Source organism: Alternaria hordeiaustralica (genome assembly GCF_023758085.1).
Source record: "Alternaria hordeiaustralica strain BMP 2776 chromosome Unknown scaffold_21, whole genome shotgun sequence".
NCBI classification, from domain to species: domain Eukaryota; kingdom Fungi; phylum Ascomycota; class Dothideomycetes; order Pleosporales; family Pleosporaceae; genus Alternaria; species Alternaria hordeiaustralica.
The window spans coordinates 72,977-85,922 of record NW_026056793.1 but is presented as its reverse complement, the minus strand read 5'-3'; the positions used below and the strand labels follow the sequence as shown (position 1 = coordinate 85,922).

The following is a 12,946-nucleotide window of genomic DNA, read 5'->3' as shown; positions in this document are numbered from 1 at the left end:
CTCCCGCGAGACCCTGATCTACGGGTGATTGAACACCGTCATTGTTGTTTACGCTGCTGTGATTTCATATCTCACGATGTTTTGACGATGACGACTCTAGAAGATGAGTTGACAGTGCCTTGTTGTATCCACGTGGAAACGGCTCGAACCGATACAGCGAATTAAGTAATCGGGATAGTTTCTCATTCCGCCGCATGCAACTTGTGGCTTGGATCATTATGGAGCGAACGCTACGTTATTCGGCCCGCACGCACATGCTCATCGGTGAAGATGGCCGTTCCAGTCGAGTCTTTTCCGTGGCCTGTGGTTGAGAGATGTTGCATGGAAAGAATGAGTCAAGCAGATGTACCATGAAACTCTGTCGGAGTATACCCCGAGTTTACGATAGCTATTCATTCTACCTGGGCAGCACACCTCTAAACGGCGTGATGTCATGACTCGCAAAAGTGAGGTCGATGTTTCTTTTGCTCGTCGGCTGTCGTCTGCGCTACAGATAACCGAGATCTTAGGGCTGAACAGGTTGGGGAACAACGTTGTTGATCTTAGATCAGAATCGAGGGCGGCCGGCTCCGTACCCGTCCTGCCAAGGGCCGCGGTACCCGTGGGTGTTGATGAGGTCTTGACTGAGTTTCTTGGAATGAGTCGATCGAGGTGTGGGAGTTGCGGATACGTTGCATGACTGTCATCAGATTCGCATCATTGGGATCATGTTCGATGATTGTATGATGACCTTTACTGCGCCTTACGAGTGAAGTCTGGTCCTTTGACCACTTAGTACAAGATTTTACTACGAAGGTGTAAGAATATCGGCGAAGGCATCAACTCCAGCAATACGTTTAAAATGATTCCCAGTTAGGCCAACAATATCTATTGCAAGACCTCAAAACTCAACTCCGTTTCCTCCTCCCACTGTCTTGCAAAATCCCTCAACACCTCAGTCCTTTTCCTCGCCATCTGCTTCCCCGTCTCCGTCTTCATCATACCCTCCAACTTAAACAGCTTCTCCTCGAAATGCTCAATCGCCCTATCCATAGGCTCCCCCGGCATCTTCGCCGCCCCATACGAAAAACACCGCCCTATGCCCACCGCGCCGATAGCATCAAGACGATCTGCGTCCTGTACAATTGCCAGTTCAGGATACGCTGCTAGAACTCCCGCGGTGATAACGGGCTCGCGTATCTCGTGTGAGTAAGAGACGTGATTAACGATATTGTCTACGACGATAGCCAATTCGTAACTGCAGCCACGGTTGATTAAGATCTCCGAGATGCGCCTCTCGGCTAATTGGCCCGGCTTGATGTATTTGTGGTCGCCTACGTCGTGTAGAAGGGCGGCTAGGAAGAGGGCTGTGGTGTCGTAGCTGACGGAGGGGTCGCGAACGAGCTCGGCTTGGAGTATGCGGTGTGCGTTTGAGACGACGCGCAGGATGTGCTTATAGTCGTGGGAGTTGTCGTATTTTGACATGTAGTCGTAGACAAAGTCGTTGATGGATACGAAGAGGGGTATGTACTCTTCGTGGATTGGGACTCGAGGCGCTTGGATGGGGTTTGTGGGTTGAAGCGCCATGGTGTGAGGGTATGGGATGGGTAGTAGGGTCGATATGGTTTAAACACTGATATTGCTCTCTGATGGAAGTCTTCTCCAGTGTTTGCACACGTGGATTAGGAAGTGACGAGCAAATGAACGATTTCGATATGGACACGACGCAACGAAACAGGGCTTTGTGATGCTTGAGGAAAGGGAGTCTGCGTACTTTGAAAGGGCTGAGAGACGTGTAACGCGTTTTTCTGCCTACGCGGAGTCACATGATTGGCGACTTTCGTCCCTGAGACCAGCCGTCACCCCTTCCATGCTGTCCCAGACATTCTGAATGGCATCGGTGGACATGACATTCCGTATGAAATGCAACCATCTTTTTAAAACTGGCTTTGAACAAAAAGGAACAAATAGGAGTTCACTCATGTCAGTGCAGGTGGGGACGAACATCCGGGGTAGCTGAGCCGCAGCAGCCTCGGTACTTGGCCGGTTGGTAGCGCACGCGATGATGGAGCCATGATCTCACCCTCGCCCATCGCTCCTATCTACACACACGTGCACTCCAACACGACCACGTCCACGTCGCGCAATAGCATCATCTCGGCGCGTCAGCTGGGGCGACTGCAGACATGTACAGGCAGGCGACGCAGAAAACGGGCGAGGTGCTGTCCATGCCGTCGCAGTGGCTGGGCATGTACTCCGACTTCATCACCAAGAACAGCAGCGCCGTCACCCAGATTGAATCCGCACTGCGGTCACTAACATATATCATTCCGGGTATGTAAGATCGGTATCTGTATTTGCGCATCGCGCTAATCACGAACAGGCCGCTTCCGGGAATCTGAAGTCGCATCCGAATCAAGTAGGTCGCGTCCGGCTATCGCGCATTCGTCCCGACTAACATGACCCAGTACACAGCGGCGTCCAAGTACTCTCCCTCTATCATGACTCTCTCCTCTCCAAAGCCATGGCACAAATGCCCGGAACGCGGCGGCAGCCCCTCACCCCGCATCATCGATACACCAAGTTCTGGACGCAGAACTCGCCCACATACAAGCGCATTGCGCTAGTGCTCCAGATGATCCAGTACACAGAACTGCTATGGGAGATGGCAGCGAAGCGGAAGGGTGAGAAGGTGCGATGGCGCGTGGTCGTGTTGCTGGAGATTGTCAAGGCAGTATGTCGGTTGCTGCTGCTTCGATTGACCAACTCGAGACCACTCCTGTCGCCGCCGCTTCCACAACGAGAAATTGATCCAAGCTCGCTAGAAGAGTCGTCAGCATCGGCCGATGGTATGGACACGCCGCCGAGTGAGCGCTCAGTCGAGGCAGAGAACTGGGCAATGCCTAGGACTGGCCTCTCCATGCCCAGCCTACCGGACTCTTCGGATATCTCAAGCTACCTACTTTCCAAGGTCCTGACTGCGGACGATATCAAGCCCCCGAAGGCCCTGCTCCACCGCGTGAGCGGAAAGGGTGAGCTGGCCGAAGCACTGTACATTCTCCGACCGGTTGTCTACGCGCTGGCTATGCAACATTTCAGTGGCGACAGGAAGAGCTGGAGGCCGTGGTTGATCGGCGTCAGCATGGAGTACGGTGCACGACAACTGGCCAAGAAGGACTTCCAAGAGCGACTCGCTGGAGGCCTTCGCGGCTTGACCGGACTGGAGAAGGAAGAGCTGCGCAAGCGGGGCTGGTCCCTGGGATGGTGGGCCATGCGCGGCGCTTTCTACGAGAACATCACCAAGTAAGTCTTGTTACGTTGATTTTTATTGATCTATGACTAATAATGTATAGGGCCTGGATACACAGCATCACCGGATCGCTCAAGGGCAAGCCTCTTCTCGACATGGTCGGCGGTGTCATCGAAGACTACGAGTTCCTCTGGGATCAATACTACTTCCCCACTGCTACGCTATGATTGCTTCTTCGTCACGCACTCCTGGAATAATGCGATAATGTTTGACCTTCACTTCGCATGATCTGATCGCTGGGCTGATCTTGGGTGGTTCCGCGTCTTCGCCTTCGGCTTTTTGTATATCATCCTTTCTTCAGATACCAGACATTTGCCATTGTTATAGTCCGTTGATTCTAATTGACGTATTTATCTACCGTATTTACTTGTGCTGAACTACGCAATTCCCATGTCGCTCACTGACGCACTGCTGGCTGTACTAGCGCGCGAGCTCTGACCCACCCTCACCATGTCCAGTTCCGAAAGCTTCGATGGACACCGCAGAGCCGCATCAACAACAACCACCATCACCGCCCTTCCCCACAGACCCCACCCGTATCGCTGTCAACCTCCCAATACCTTTTCCGGCGATACTGAGTCCACATCCCCAAGATGCCCGCCACCACAGCTGAGACGCTGTCACTCGTGACCCGCAACGTCTCCGTCGCACCGCTCGTCCTCCTCTCCGCCGCCGACCACTACGGCCGCCAAGCAAAGGGAACCAAGAGGAGAGTAGTCGGTGTGCTCCTCGGACAGAACGACGGCAAGAACGTGCGGGTATCCAACAGCTTCGCGGGTGTGTAGCCCCTCCATTGTCTCGTTTGCCGCCTGGACGGTGAACAGGACAAGCGACGTTCCGCCAGCTGACAGACCTGCAGTGCCATTCGAGGAAGACGAGAAGGACCCGTCAGTATGGTTCCTAGACCACAACTACGTCGAGTCGATGAACGACATGTTCAAGAAGGTCAACGCGAGGGAGAAGCTCATCGGCTGGTATCACACAGGGCCTAAGCTGAGGGCGTCGGATCTGGAGGTCAACGAGCTATTCAAGCGATACACACCGAACCCGCTACTTGTCATCATCGATGTACAGCCAAAGGAGGTGGGCGTACCCACAGACGCCTACTTTGCGGTGGAGGAGATCAAGGATGTAAGTACATAGCAGGCTCAGTGGCGGCGACACCAACGAAACGCTCGCCAGTCTCTCAATCTACGGACCCATTGCTAACTCACCCAGGACGGCACAACCACATCCAAGACCTTCGTCCACACCCCCTCAATAATCGAAGCCGAAGAGGCCGAAGAGATCGGAGTCGAGCACCTCCTCCGCGACATCCGCGACGTCGCCGTCGGTACCCTCTCCACACGCATAACCTCACAACTGCAATCGCTCCAAGGCCTGCACCTACGGTTACGAGACATAGGCCAGTACCTGCAAAAAGTGCTCGATGAAGACCTGCCCGTCAACCACGCCATCCTCGGCAACCTGCAAGACGTCTTCAACCTGCTGCCCAACCTCTCCACACCCAAGGCCGCACCCGTCGGTGGCGCAACAAACGGTGTTGGTTCCTCCGCGGGCCAGGCAGGCGCAGTCGACAACGGCGAGCTAGCCCGTGCTATGAGCGTCAAGACAAACGACCAGCTCATGGCTATCTACCTGTCCAGTTTGATCCGCGCAATCACCGCCTTCCACGACTTGATCGAGAACAAGATACAAAACAAGCAGCAAGCAGAGGACAAGGAGGCGAAGAAAGATGAGGGTAAAGAGGGTGACAAGGAGAAGAAGGAGGGAGAGAAGAATGGTGAGGTTAAGGAGGGGGAGAAGGGTAAAGAGAAGGGTAAGGAGGAGACGAAGAAGAAATAAGTGCGGAGCTGAGAAGCGTTTGAGAGGGGTGGAGTGGCAAAGACATGTGTATTATACTATCTCGGAGCCGATTGAAGAGAGCAGGTTGGAAACGGCTTTGGGCTCAGCGACCTGGGCATGTGAAAAGACATGTTATGGCATAATGGCTGATAGATGTGATATGATGAAAGAACATGACATCATGTCGTCTGAGATCCTTGTGGTGCTATTGTCTGTTGTATCTAAGCCGTGCTGCAGCGGCATTGGGTATCGTAACAGCATAGTCCCTTTCTACGATGGATATGTACATCTATCTGATCCCAAAACATTGAGGCATCAGTCCAGCACTCACGAACAACTTCAATCCCCCCACCCAGCAGCCCACCCCGCCGCCTCCTCAACACTAACATCCCTCTCCTCCACAAATCCCCCAAACAATCCTTGACACCTCTCCGCCAACACGCATGCGAGCAAGTGTTTACACACAGGCGGCATATCTGAACCTAGACTTATACCACCGAACACCCACTCCATACCCTCCTCCTTCGTGTTTCCCCCTGCATGTTGTGCTGGGCCATATAGTTGATCTGATTGGACCGGATTACCTGAAGTGTTGAGAGGCACAAGAGGCGTAGCTTGACCAGCAGGAAAAGCAGCGAATGCAAAAGCAGGACAGGAGCAATTCCAGCCCAGAAGCCGTACTTGGTATGTTGCTAGAGTGTCGTAGGAGGTGGAGAAGCGAGAGGGGCGGTGTTGGGCGGAGCGGACGTAGTATATTGTGTTTAGGTTGTAGGGTTTTGGTGCTGTGGTGGTGGTGGTTTGGTTTGATGGTTCGTTTTGGGCGGTAGACTCATTTGCGTGTCCAGTGTGGGTATTGGTGCCTGCTTGCTCTGTCTGCGCGCCTTCGTGCTGTGATGGTGGTGCATCCTGCATCTGTACATCTTGCCCAACTGTCGCATCTCTTTGCTCCACACCCGTCGCCCGCGCAGCAAGTTCCTCTCCATCGCATATCCGAAACCGCGTCACGAGCCGTCGATCAAGCAGGTCCAACGCTGGCACGAATTCATTCGGGAAGAGTACTTGCAGCGAAAGCAGCTGTTTTCTCGTCGCGTCGGATACATTATTGAGCGGATTGGCATTGGCATTTGCGTTCACAGCAGCTTGGTCAATTGACAACGGAGCGGCCAGCGAATCGAGTAATTGCGTTACAAAGTGGCGGCTAGAAGGCAATGGTGATACTGGCGATGCCATGGTAACGCGCAATGGTATGAGTGCATGGTGTTGTGTCGAATTGAAGATGACGTATGTGGGGAATTTCGATGGATTGGTGGATTGAGTCAAGGCTGAGGCAGTCGCGACGGGAGCGCGGGAAAGCGCGGGGCGAGGCCCACGAAGGCACGTGAAACCGTCAATGCCATAACATGTAACTTGATCTGACTATCCCTAGAACTTGAATGCGATAATCTCGATCTCATGCGTACGTGTCGAAGCGGTGAAGCAAATACAGTTTGCGTCATTACTGCTCTACCTGCCCTCAGCCCTGCTTACGCCGACTGCGAGATTGTTGGTCAATTCAACTACCAAGTCTAATGTGCCTGCAGCTGACAGTCGGCGAGACAGTCTATTTCCGGCAGCCTCGCATTTGTTTTGATGCAGGGCGGACCTGGCAGCAAGCACCCATGACGCCATTTCGCAACGTGGTAATCAAAGGACGGCGCAGCCTTCACTTTTGGCAAAGCCATGAAACAAGGTCCTGCAGCTCGCCATTGTTGTCGTTGAATGGGTGGCAGGTTACCAGCATTGCAGATGCAGGGTCCCCCATGGTGCTGGCGTAGTGGGAACTCGCAAGACGGGGCAGCAAGTCATCTGCTCGCATTGTCCTATCGGCTGACCAGATTGGGGCTGGCACCTTGATGCGCAGATCTACCCGCAGAAGGCGCGGCCAGGCTTCTAGACGGACTGCGACAGTCTGTGGTGTCTGGTGTTGCGATTCAAGGCTATTGATTGAGTTGTGCAAAGCGCGCCATGATCGAGAAGTTCAAAGTCTATTGAGTCAGGATCACATTGCTTTGTCCGCGGAACCTACTCGGCATCGGTCTGGGCCGCGCTCGTTGGCGCAAATGGTGAGGGGTACAGCGGAAGCGATATCCTGGGAGATTGACATGGCTGGCATTCAAGGCAAGAGACGGTATCAGGCGGCTGAGGTCAGATGGCAAGCCTGGCGGTAACAGCGCCGTCGAAAGATGAGGGTTGAGGGGTTTCTGGCATACCCCTCCCCCACAGCACGATAACGACGATAAGACACCCCGGGTTTCCGAAGAATGACCTCGACCAAACAGAAGATGGTGTGAAGCCTCATTGCCCCGTGAGCGACGGTGTGCGGAGAGCGTGGGAGGTGTTCAGGTGGACAGGCGTCATGGTGTAGATGACCTAGTTATTTGACCAGCTGAGCACGGGGCTCACTTTCACATGCAAAGGACGAGTGGTAATCGATAACATGGCGGGAACGTACCGCAGTGGGCTAACGACGCACACATCGCATGTTACCCGCTGCGAGACATGAGCTGCCCTGAGTGAACCTTCTAGTCGGCGCTGGTCCTTTGCAGCTCCACGCCAGTGGCGTCGACTACAGCCGCTTGATGGTGTCCATGTCACAAGACCATGAACGGGAACCGCCATTCCACAGAACTCGGTGAGCAGCCTGTCTTCGGTAGCCGCCGCTGACGGAGGGGGGGTTAGATCCATGCAGATGAGCACTCAATTCGGCCGCCACTGGCCGCGAAGGGCAGTTGAAGTGAATTGGGCTCTGGCAGGTCAAGCGCAGGTCAAGCGCAGGGTCAAGTATAGTCGATTGGTGCCGATGATGGGTCAATTGCTGGAATGTGGAGCATGTGGGATAGTCATCTCTGCATTATCGACGGCGGTCAGACTGCACAATAGCGTAGTACGAGGAACGATGACGGAAGCGGTGACTCGGACACTGTCCACCGGAAGCGATCTGTAGAGGGGATTGGAATTGGGCGCTGCGGTGACACGCTGGCTGGGAGGACTGGGAATTGACTGGAATTGGGTGCCAATGACAGACTCCCAGGCCTCAGTCGCTGCATCCAGGGCGCAATGAGGGCAGGCAACGTGTATGTAGCCCTGGAGCGCAGTGATGATGTGACGATGGGGACGGTTCATTCGGCCCCGATGGACTAGCCCGGTTTGCTGGGACGGAGCGACAGGTAATCGCCTGTGCAGTGACTCAATCTCTCAGACAGTCAGAGAGCATTGCGCGCTCCCAGCTCCGCCTCACGCGTCGCTGCGCAATTGGCCGCTCTCATTGGAGCCCCCTTCGTCTTCCTTCTATTCACTTCTTGGCCGCCCGCATTCGTCAGCTGCCGGCCGCGCGCAACGGGCGCTCCTCTTATGGATGATGCCTGGCCTGGGAGGATGAGAGCCTGCTGGCACGCGCCAACCGCACACCCTCTTTGTCTGGTTCGCTAGCACATGGGCCGCAGTGTCTCAAAGGACAGTCACACTGGCCTTGTCCATCCTGTAGCCTACTGAAACCCCCGACGCGCCTGGGTGGTGCTTCTTATAACCAGCCCGCTCACCCCGTCTGTTTCGGGACGACTAACCTACCACGCAATTCAATCGTCCTAACTCCGCACTGCTTTTTCAATTGTCACGACTGCCTGACTAATTGCCCGCTCGCATAACTGGTATAAGCAGTCGGTCGGACCATTCTGCCGGCTTCCACGGTCACGTTTGCGCCCGGGCACACCTGACAGCATAACTGTGGCGAAGCCGTTCGCTCAACCAAGGCTCCCTCCTTCCACTCATACTCTACCATTGATCGCATTACCAACGCACCACGCTCCAGTGGCTGCCTGGACACATTCATATATCGCTACCGCCCCGACGTTGCGCTTTAACCAAAGGACAAACTTTCGCACCGCACCACACCGCAATGGCAAACTTGCACTATAAGACGCCCCCGAGCAATCGGCTCACCGTTTCCTCCCTCCTCTCGCCCCCTGAAATGAAGCGATCAGAGTCGTTTGGCACGTCAATTCCGCCTGCCTACTCTCAATCACCCTTCTCCTCCTTCAATTCAGCACCCTCGCAGTCTGCTGTGAAGACCGACTTCATGGCGATCCAGGCAGCAGCCGCCCACCGCATCGCCTACGCCTCCCCGCCAATCTCCCCATACGACACACAGGCACAGAAGGAGAACATGGAGAGCTCGGAGGAGCAGTGCACACGCGATCCCCAGCTGTTCGTCTCGGCTGATGCAGCGGCGCCAATTGCTCACATGCCGCTGTTCCCCGACGAGTCACCCGAGTCAGCCTCGCAAGATGTCATCACCGCGCACATGAAGACCCAAGACTATGCACAACTACAGAGCAAGCCGAGCCGCGCTGACTACGAATTGGTTGCCAAAGTCCGATCCATTGTCTTCAGAGAGGCCTGCAACAACCCCAAGGCATGGTGGGCTCAAGAACGCGCCTTCGACAAGCAAATCGACGAGGTCCGTAGCGGCCGTGTGCAGAAGCGACCAGCCTTGAAGAAGCTCGCCCCTGCGCCGTCTTCAAAACTCCGCCAGCCCAAGGTCGCTGTTCCACGGCTGCCTGCTCGCGCCCCTCGTGCCGCACCCAAGGCTAAGCGCACGCCTCTTACTCAGATACACGACTCATTCGACACCTCCCCCACCACCAAGTCAGCCTCTCCCAAGCCGGCACGGCCAGTCACCAACCGCGACGACTCTGACTACACTGCCATTCCCGACTACGCCCCACCCCTGGACACACTGCCCAAGGGCAACACCAAGGCGCTCAAGGCTGAGTGGAAAGGGCAAGCGCTCTCGCTCGCCGACGATCCCGATCGCGAGCTGCTGCACGAGGCTGAGTTGAACCTCGCTGGCACACTCCGCCTCAACTGCGCCACCTACCTCACCAGCAAGCGACGCATCTTCCAGGCCCGCATCGAGGCTCTCAAGATTGGCAAGGAGTTCCGCAAGACCGATGCCCAGCAGGCGTGCAAGATTGACGTCAACAAGGCTAGCAAACTGTGGCAGTCATATGACCGTGTAGGCTGGTTCAACCCCGACTACTTCCGCCAGTACCTCTGAGCCCGCATCGCATAGCCCTTCTCATTCTTTTTCCTCTTCTTGGTGACGATGCATCAAGTTGCACTTTGCATCTCGCGGCCCACCTGACTGGGCTCGCTTTCTTTGGATAAGACTGGTATGATTTACAAGGAGTGATGGATGTCCTCCTCCGCATGATATTACGAACGGCGTTTCGATGGGTTTTATGGATACTACTGTTGGCATGAACAGGTGTTCGGGAGTGGATACTGTCCTCCCTCATGGCGTTTTTGGGCTTCTCGACTATCCTTTTCTTTTATCTAACGGCATGCGATACCCCTCAGCTCCCACCAACGAATGTTGTAGTCCCGTGTGGACATTGTCGCCGCAAATGCAGGCTTTCTATCATATTTAGTACTAGACCAGAATGCACTATCTCACATAAACCTGATTGTTTCACATGGTGCCTTTACGTGACCACTTGAATATGCGTCGATGAATTGATGGCGTATTGCGATGGTGCTGCCATGACGAGTCCGTGATACGTCCGTGAAAGGCTCAGGGTCTCGGGCGGGGATGCGTAAGCTCCACAGGCGTGCAGGCGTGCAGGCGTGGCGCGGCTGCTCTGTCACTAATTTGGGACAACGGCTTGGCCGACCTCAAACCCGCGCGCTCCCACCACTCCTCCCGCCCGCGACGACTACCTTTCACTCCACCAATCGACTCGGCCGAGTCGCGCGGAACCGCCCATCATGTCGCGCACACAGCAGGTCGAGCATACCGACTCCATCAGCAGCCAGGACCCCAGCCGCGACGAGCCGAAGAAGACCAAGAGCAGGAGGCCGCCGAGTAAGCCTGATATGGGACATGCGCGAAGGAGGACATTGCTGATGGGATACTAGATACTGCGTTCAGGCAGCAGCGCTTGAAGGCATGGCAGTAGGTGGAATCAGGGCGGCAGATGGCAACACCCACGACTAACCGCGCAACAGGCCCATCTTAACGCCGAAGACCGTTCTGCCTCTCTTCTTCATCGTCGGAGTTATCTTTGCCCCCATCGGCGGGCTGCTTCTCTATGCCAGCGCGCAGGTCCAGGAGATCTCCATCGACTACACGAACTGCAACTCGACCGCGCCCGAGGTCCCCGTAAACTTCAATCCGAACGCCGAAAACCCGCTCAAATCGATACCCGGCGGCAGAGTGTCCGCGACCTTCAGATCCAAGGAAGACCCCCAGGCGATGTGGGGTTGGGGCCGCGAGAACTACACCTTCGAATCCGGCGTCGAGCAGGAGACAAACGTGTGCATCCTCAGCTTCAACATTCCGGAAGACATCAAGCCGCCGATCCTCTTCTACTACCGCCTCACAAACTTCTACCAGAACCACCGCCGCTACGTCAAGTCCGTCGATATCCAACAACTCAAGGGTGATGCCCGCAGCGCCAGCGACCTCAGCTCGGGCGACTGCTCGCCGCTGGACGTAGACTCTGAGACAGGCAAACCGTACTACCCCTGCGGTCTCATTGCCAACTCCATGTTCAACGACACATTCAGCCAGTTGACGCTCGCCAACCCCGCGGGTGGAACGAATGCCGGTGGCCAGAACTACACCATGACTGTGGACGGAACTTCGTGGAGCCACGAGGGTGATCTCTACGGCGAGACAAAGTACAAGCCTGAGGACGTCGTTCCGCCACCGAACTGGCAGGAACAATACGAGAATGGTCGTTACGGCGATAAGCTGCCGAACCTGCATACCTGGGAGCAATTCCAGGTTTGGATGAGGACTGCAGGTTTGCCTACGTTCAGTAAATTGTATCAGCGCAACGACAAGGATGTTTTGACTGCTGGTACCTACCGTCTGAAGATCTATGACCGTATGTTCTCCCTGTCCATCTTACCTTCCCACCCCTTCCCTTCTCCTCCCCCTCCTCTCCCTCCTCTCCCACACCTCCCACTAACACCCCCCAGGCTACCCCGTCGACAAATACAGCGGCACAAAATCCATCCTCATCTCCACGCGCACCGTCATGGGCGGCAAGAACCCTTTCCTCGGCATCGCATACCTCGTTGTCGGCGGTATTTGCATCCTGTTAGGAGCGGTCTTTTTGGCTACGCATCTGATCAAGCCAAGGAAGTTGGGGGATCATACGTATTTGACTTGGAATAATGATCAGCCTAGTAGTGCTACGACTACGGGGAGGGCTGGTGGTGCATAAGCTATGGGCGCAATGCCTCGTGCAGTGAGGGCTGGAACGGCTGTTCTTGTTGCTGTTTGGTCAGATATCGTACTGTACGTATATCATAAGCTTTCGATTGGGCGATTTGGGCGTTAAGGTGTTTGAGAGCGTAGGGACTAGAGCATAGTCGTTTCTTAGTGACATTATCCAATTTCATCTTATCACATTCGAAAGTCTCCCGGGCTTGCCACATACTGACGGACTTTGAGAGATGGTGTTTGACAATGAAAAAGAGCTTGGACAGCATGACAGATGTCAATGAGCAAGATGTAAACGAAGCACATCGACATTCAGCATTAAAATGATTCCACTCCTCCATTCAGGCTTGCTTCATGCCACCTTCAAGCTATAGCAACTGCCTTCTACACACACATCCCCAACTCCACCATCTTCTAACAACTCGTCTTACCGCCACTAACACTGCACGCAGCACCACCCTTACACACCTACCCTTCAAGTCAGCAAACCACACACACCGGGTACAGTAGTCGAGGCCAAGACTTACGTTCTTGCACGCATA

At 54.9% G+C, this 12,946-nt stretch overlaps 5 protein-coding genes across 5 annotated transcripts; 4 read left to right on the top strand and 1 right to left on the bottom strand.

The window, feature by feature from the left end:
* Window positions 1-867: 867 nt before the first annotated feature.
* Window positions 868-1,566, bottom strand: J4E84_008340 (uncharacterized protein; the record flags this gene model as incomplete). The annotated part of the gene is made up of 1 exon (XM_049390916.1): window positions 868-1,566. One exon carries the CDS (start codon window positions 1,564-1,566, stop codon window positions 868-870), a length of 699 nt encoding a protein of 232 aa, XP_049241258.1.
* A 599-nt stretch (window positions 1,567-2,165) lies between these two features.
* Window positions 2,166-3,456, top strand: J4E84_008339 (uncharacterized protein; the record flags this gene model as incomplete). Its single annotated transcript, XM_049390915.1, has 4 exons — window positions 2,166-2,313; window positions 2,363-2,398; window positions 2,448-3,282; window positions 3,333-3,456. 4 exons carry the CDS (start codon window positions 2,166-2,168, stop codon window positions 3,454-3,456), a joined length of 1,143 nt encoding a protein of 380 aa, XP_049241257.1.
* Window positions 3,457-3,882: 426 nt separating this feature from the next.
* RPN8 (proteasome regulatory particle subunit) lies at window positions 3,883-5,134 on the top strand (the record flags this gene model as incomplete). Its single annotated transcript, XM_049390914.1, has 3 exons — window positions 3,883-4,066; window positions 4,149-4,420; window positions 4,508-5,134. The coding sequence occupies 3 exons, from the start codon at window positions 3,883-3,885 to the stop codon at window positions 5,132-5,134; spliced, it is 1,083 nt and encodes a 360-aa protein (XP_049241256.1).
* Window positions 5,135-9,068: 3,934 nt separating this feature from the next.
* Window positions 9,069-10,229, top strand: J4E84_008337 (uncharacterized protein; the record flags this gene model as incomplete). Its single annotated transcript, XM_049390913.1, has 1 exon — window positions 9,069-10,229. The coding sequence occupies one exon, from the start codon at window positions 9,069-9,071 to the stop codon at window positions 10,227-10,229; it is 1,161 nt and encodes a 386-aa protein (XP_049241255.1).
* A 710-nt stretch (window positions 10,230-10,939) lies between these two features.
* Window positions 10,940-12,405, top strand: J4E84_008336 (uncharacterized protein; the record flags this gene model as incomplete). The annotated part of the gene is made up of 4 exons (XM_049390912.1): window positions 10,940-11,036; window positions 11,090-11,126; window positions 11,180-12,063; window positions 12,158-12,405. 4 exons carry the CDS (start codon window positions 10,940-10,942, stop codon window positions 12,403-12,405), a joined length of 1,266 nt encoding a protein of 421 aa, XP_049241254.1.
* Between the last annotated feature and the right edge of the window lie 541 nt (window positions 12,406-12,946).